The 6,083-nt window shown below is 45.7% G+C and overlaps 1 protein-coding gene across 1 annotated transcript in view; it reads right to left on the minus strand.

The window, feature by feature from the left end:
• The window catches only part of THOC2 (THO complex subunit 2), a 56,421-nt gene extending 53,042 nt beyond the window's left edge, over window positions 1-3,379 (minus strand). Inside the window, exon 1 of the mRNA XM_075763576.1 lies at window positions 3,204-3,379. Coding sequence (XP_075619691.1) covers window positions 3,204-3,265 — 62 coding nt within the window. The 5' untranslated portion in view covers window positions 3,266-3,379. The remainder of the gene's footprint in view (window positions 1-3,203) is intronic.
• Between the last annotated feature and the right edge of the window lie 2,704 nt (window positions 3,380-6,083).

Raw genomic sequence — 6,083 nt, forward strand, 5'->3', positions numbered from 1 at the left:
ACGTTATGACACTCTAAGACAAACAAAATCCTTACCCTCTGGTTTTTTTGACATTACTGTTATATCATGACAAACTGATCACATCAGCAAAAATAAAGTTCATTATTTTTCACAGCAAAAGATGTCAGTTTAAAATTGATGTCCTTACCGGACTTCTTTAAAAATCTCTATATTGTTTTCTTTACAAAGCAATCAAAAATTTCTTTTTTTTTTCCCCTGCCCCAATAGCAGCATCTCCCACTGGCTACACCAATATTACAAATCCTCTATGCTTTCAAGCATAGGCACTCCACCACCGCACCACTCAGAACCACGGAAGAAAACATACAGCGATCATCTTAAGCATCCACTATTAATCACAGTAGAAGCTGAAATGCCAAATAAAAACAAATTACTTCTCTCAATACAGTTTCATATTCCCCAAAACATAAAATTGTGGTTTTATTTAGGTAACTAGTAACTGCCAAAATATTATCTTGGGCTGATCTAGTCAGATCATGTAAGCCATTTCATGCTCCAGCAAGTAATATTTTTTCTGTAAGACCTAAACTTTTCTTTCTGCTAATTACGAGGGGTGTTTTTTCTGTAATCTTCACTTTTCAAAGTTGGTAATTGTCTCCCTGTGAATAAGTCCACCACTTTGTTTAAAAAACAAAACAAAGAGTGAATGTACTCTGACTTCATATGTGGCCTTTATTAGACCAGGCTTCCAAAGACTAAATAAAAAAAAAACCCAACAAAAAACCCCCCACTTCTAAAATTTTTGAAAGTCCTATATTTGCTAGAATTGTCAGTTTTGTCCTTTTGCAGTATCCTTCCCCTCCCCACTTTTCTAACTCGTTTATCAATATAATGCATTATCTTAACTTCGAACCACAAACCCTGAGACTGGAATTGTGGCCCTGACTTAGGCCTAGAACTAATTTATATTTCTGGGCATATTTGTATTAAATAAATAATTCAATAAAAATAAGTAGTATCATTATTTAAAGTAAAAGGGGAATAAATGTAATGTTTAAAAATATTTCATGTGTTTTATTTTGGACAGAGAACATCGTAATTGTATTTTCCTCCAGTAAAACAGGAGATAGGAAGTTTTGGGAAAAAAAAACCAAAATTACACACTGAAGATTTCCCCCAAAAAAAGTTAGTTTCCCAAAAATTTCTCTAGATATTGGCTACAGATATATTCTTTTGCTCCTAGGAAGAAAATTCATACATATTCCACATGCTTACAAAGCTATCACTGCAAAAACAACTGTTAACCAGACACAATCACATTTCTTTTAAAATGCATGGCTTCTTTTGCAAACTACTCTAAATCATGCCTAGAACTTTATTTAAGTAGTATTCCCAATGAGGTGTAAATGCCAAAACCCCAGGAATTTAGCCTATCATTTTGTTTTATCCGTCCCATGGCAGAGTAACACTTTCTTGCCATCATGGTTAAGAAGTACTACTCTAGGGACAGCAGAGAATCATAAAAGGTTTTATCATGGTCAAAAGCTAAGCTAACTTGCCTGTTACACAGTTAAAAGTTCTGAGAATTCAGTGCAAACAATGCAGTTGCCATTATACGATCAACTATGAAATTTCTGTCCTTGTGCAAACTCTATAGAACCTCAGGGATCATAACAGGGTAAGTTACAAATATCATAATCATATGTGACTACTTCAAGCAAAAATGACTTAATAACCATTACAGAAAAGCTAGCAAGTGCATCTACATGTATATAATGTTACATATAAAAAGCCCATCTGTTTTATTATAGTCATTTGTGCATTTTTGAAAGCTATCAGTAAATGTTTATAGATTTTATTCTTTGTTATGCATACAGAAGTTTCTAAACACTGAAGTTCAATAAAAAGGTCACTGTTTATTGCACAAATATTGCTATGCTGGATGCAAATTCAGCTATTGCCATAAAATCTTAAGCAGGAGATTAAAAACCTCAGCATTGTTTGGGGGCTCCTGAACGCTTTTATTATTGTTGGAAATGCAAGTACATAAGAAATTATCACTGGCCTTGTATCATCCACATCAAAACATGTTAAAATTACATGCTAATGCAATAATGGTCCTAGCACAATTCAAGGCCAAAAATGACATGGCTGTAAAGGGGGGGGCCCTTCACTACAAAATGGAGGGTCTGGGGATAACAGTGTTTTATGCAGGGTGCCTCTATGTTCTCTGCTCTCTACCTCACTACCTTTTCCTTCATGCATAGGGAAGATCAGCTGCACAACCTTTTAAAAATAAATGAACAAAAGAAAATAACAAAAAAGAGTGAATATCAAAAAGCGTTTCTCAATGTGATCCCCCAAACACCCAAATTTGAAACTGTAGGGTTTTTTAGTTACAACAAAAACCAAAAGCGCTTCAAAGAATTAAAATATGGGCATTTAAAAACATACAGTTAGTAGCAGGATACCCTTGTCCAGCTGACATAGTAACATGAAATCGACAAACTGGTGAGTAACCCCCCAAAATGGTGTACTCCTGAAACACAGCAGGCAGCACAGAGAGTGAATCTGCCAAGTTAAGATTGCTTAAAACAGATACACAGAAGGCCCTAAAGGGAAAGCTCCTAGCACACCTGGATTGATTTGGGAAGCTGCAACCAGAACCCTCAGCACACAAAGGTTACCTTGTAGGATGAACAGCAATCATTAGCTGATCCTACTTTGCCTGAATCAAAGAATACAGCGCTAGTCACCCCGGAAAAGGCAGAAAGGTGAGAACGGGGGCTGCGACCTCTGCCAGAAGGGTGAAGACCGTGGAGCCAGTGAAGCAAGAACGCTTCAGGCTCTATATTACCCCGGGGGGGCGGCTAAAGGGAAGCCCGACACCCGATAAACCTGACCCAGAGGCAGGAAGGGGGCGCTCGGGCCGCGGGCAACGGGCGCCTGGAGAGCTAGGCCCAGCTACCGGGAACAAGTTTCCGCGGAGATGGTTAGCAACCGACAAAGGAGGCCGAGACGGATAGGAAGGCGGCCCGGGCCCTCCGCCCGGCCAGGGTTTCGTCCCTAAGCCGCAGCAGCAAGGACGCAGCCTCGAGCGACGTCCTCCCCGCCCGCTCCCACCTCTTCGTCGCCCCCCCATCAGCCTCCCTCGGCCGGTGAGGCCCAGGCTCCCTCTCCCTCCCGCAGGCCGGCGGCCTGCAGCGCCCCATCGCCTTCCCGCGTCACAACCCCGCACTCACAACTCGTTCTTGCCCCCTTTCTCCCAATTCTTTATCCACTCGGCAGGGACCAGCGCCGCCATCTTCCCCGTGTGGCGCCGAGAGCCCGGATGGTGGAGCGACGGGCCCGGGTCAGAGGGGACGCAACGGCCCGCGAGGAACGACGGGACGCGGACGCGCCGTACCCTGGGAGACGGCGCGCGCCGTTCCCTCGCGCCTGCGCGTTAGCGTCCGTTAGCCCCGCCCTCCCCCTCCGCGCGGCAGGTTCCACAGTCGCCCGTTTCCAACGGCCGCCGTCGGGCGCCTCAGCGGCCCGGTGCCCCGGCAGGCCCTCGCCCCCTCCCCTCCCTTACAGCCAGCTGTGCCCCTCAGGTCGCCCACAGCCGCCACCCGGCGGGGCAGCCCCTGATCGCCCCGAGTGGGGTGAGCCCAGCCTGCGGGTTACAATCTTTGTGGGTTGGGGGAACCTGGGCGGGATTTGTAATGGGGGATGGAGCGCAGAGCTGGGTGGGAGCTCGTCACGCAGCTCGCTTCACCAAATTTGTTAAAAAAAAAAAACTGCGAGGAAGGATTTTTACAAATACTTTTTATAAAAGCATAGTTCAAGAAACAGCAAGATAGCTTGAGCGTGTGAGATGTTTAATGTGTATGTGACATGAAACTTCATTAATTATATTTCAATCCATTAGAAGAATGTTGACAGTTAAGAACAGTTAAAAACTTGCTACTTTTCAAATCTTGACGTCACAATTCAGATTCATAGAATCACAGAATGGTTTGGGTTGGAAGGGACCTTAAAGATCATCTAGTTCCAACCCCCCTGCTGCAGGCAGGGACACCCTCCACTAGACCACGTTGCCCAAAGCCTCATCCAACCTGGCCTTCAACACTTCCAGGGATGGGGCCTCCACAACCTCTCTGGGCAACCTGTGCCAGTGCCTCACCACTCTAACAGTAAAGAATTTCTCTCAGACATCTAATCTAAATTGACCCTCCTTCAGCTTAAACCCATTACCCCTTGTCCTGTCACCACACTCCCTGATAAACAGTCCCTCTCCATCTTTCCTGTAGGCCCCCTTCATATACTGGAAAGCTGCAATTAGATCTCCCCGGAGCCGCCTTTTCTCAGCATCACAATTTGAAAACCATGAGAGTTTGTTTTTTTTTAAAAAAAAAGCAAGATTCTGCACTGGCATTAACGCCCTGCTCTTTCCCCAAATCCTGTGGTGCTTTGCATCACTTGTTCTCCAAAAACCACTGTAAAATTCTCTAACTCCATGGCCAAAGTGTCTCCATTTAAGATTGAGAGTTAATGGGGAGCACAAGCAGACAGCATGCATGTGCCCATTGTTGATCTGCCACCTCTCTAACAGCGCAAAGTAGAAAACGCGTCAACTCTTTTGGGATGTTGCCTTCCCATGGAAGCAACTTCTTCCTCTAATTCACAGTGGCCCAAAGCATGGCAGCGTGTAAGTAGTGCGTAGCTTCGTATGGATGTGTGAGCAACTGCCACCCAAGCAGCAGAGCCAACATTAAGACTGACTAACAGAGAGCTAACACACCAAACTAGAATTTAAAAGAGTTCAAGAGAAATAAAGAAGACAGCATGATTTTCAGAACATCATGCACCTGAAGCTCATGTGGCCTTCAACTAGTCTTTCAGAGTATTTTATTTGTAATTCAAGCTCTGCATATTTGGAAAGCATTAAGCAAAACAGTGCATGGCAGGGGGGTGCACAGATGTGTTTGGTTGTTCTAAATATCTGGAAGTGCGAAAAATCCAACCCTAGTCATTCAAACTTGAGACACCCCTGTCCATGATGATGAACTACCTCAGCATCCCATGTGAACCATGTTGCAAGATAAAGAGGTTTTATCTCTCAAAATAAAAAGCAGATTTTCTTCATCATTTGTCACAGCATTTTTACCAATGAATTATTGTGGTGGGTTGACCCTGGCTGGGGGCCAGGTGCCCACCAGAGCCGCTCTATCACTCCCCTCATTCACTAGACAGGGGAGAAAAAGTATAACGAAAAGCTTATGGGTCGAGATAAAGACAGGGAGAGATCACTCACTATCGTCACGAGCAAAACAGACTGAACTTAGAGAGGAAATCCATCTAATTTATTACTAAGCAAAACAGAGTAGAGGAATGAGAAATAAAATCAAATCTTAAAACACCTCCCCCCACTCTTCCCATCTTCCCAGGCTCAACTTCACTCCTGGCTTCAACCTCCGCCCCCCTCAGCGGCACAGGTGGACGGGCAATGGGGGTTACGGTCAGTTCATCACACGGTGTTTCTGCCGCTTCTTCATCCTCAGGGGGAGGACTCCTCTCATCGTTCCCCTGCTCCAGCGTGGGGTCCCTCTCACGGGAGACAGTCCTTCACGAACTTCTCCAATGTGAGTCTCTCCCATGGGCTACAGTCCTTCACGAACTGCTCCAGTGTGGGTCTCTCCCATGGGGTGCAGACCTTCAGGAGCAAACTGCTCCAGCATGGGTCCCCCACGGGGTCACAAGTCCTGTCAGCAAACCTGCTCTGGCGTGGGCTCCTCTCTCCACGGATCCACAGGTCCTGCCAGGAGCTTGCTCCAGCATGGGCTTCCCACGGGGTCACAGCCTCCTTCAGGTGCTTCCACCTGCTCCGGCGTGGGGTCCTCCACGGGCTGCAGGTGGAATCGCTACACCCCCTCATCCTCCCTCCATGGGCTGCAGGGGGACAGCCTGCTTCACCATGGTCTTCACCATGGGCTGCAGGGGGATCTCTGCTCCAGCACCTGGAGCACCTCCTCCCCCTCCTTCTGCACTGACCTTGGTATCTGCAGAGTTTCTTACATCTTCTCACTCCTCTCTCCAGCTGCAAGAGCTCTCCCTAACTTTTTTTTTTATTCCTTCTTAAA

This window comes from Balearica regulorum, chromosome 11, assembly GCF_011004875.1.
Source record: "Balearica regulorum gibbericeps isolate bBalReg1 chromosome 11, bBalReg1.pri, whole genome shotgun sequence".
In the NCBI taxonomy this organism is placed as follows: Eukaryota; Metazoa; Chordata; class Aves; order Gruiformes; family Gruidae; genus Balearica; species Balearica regulorum.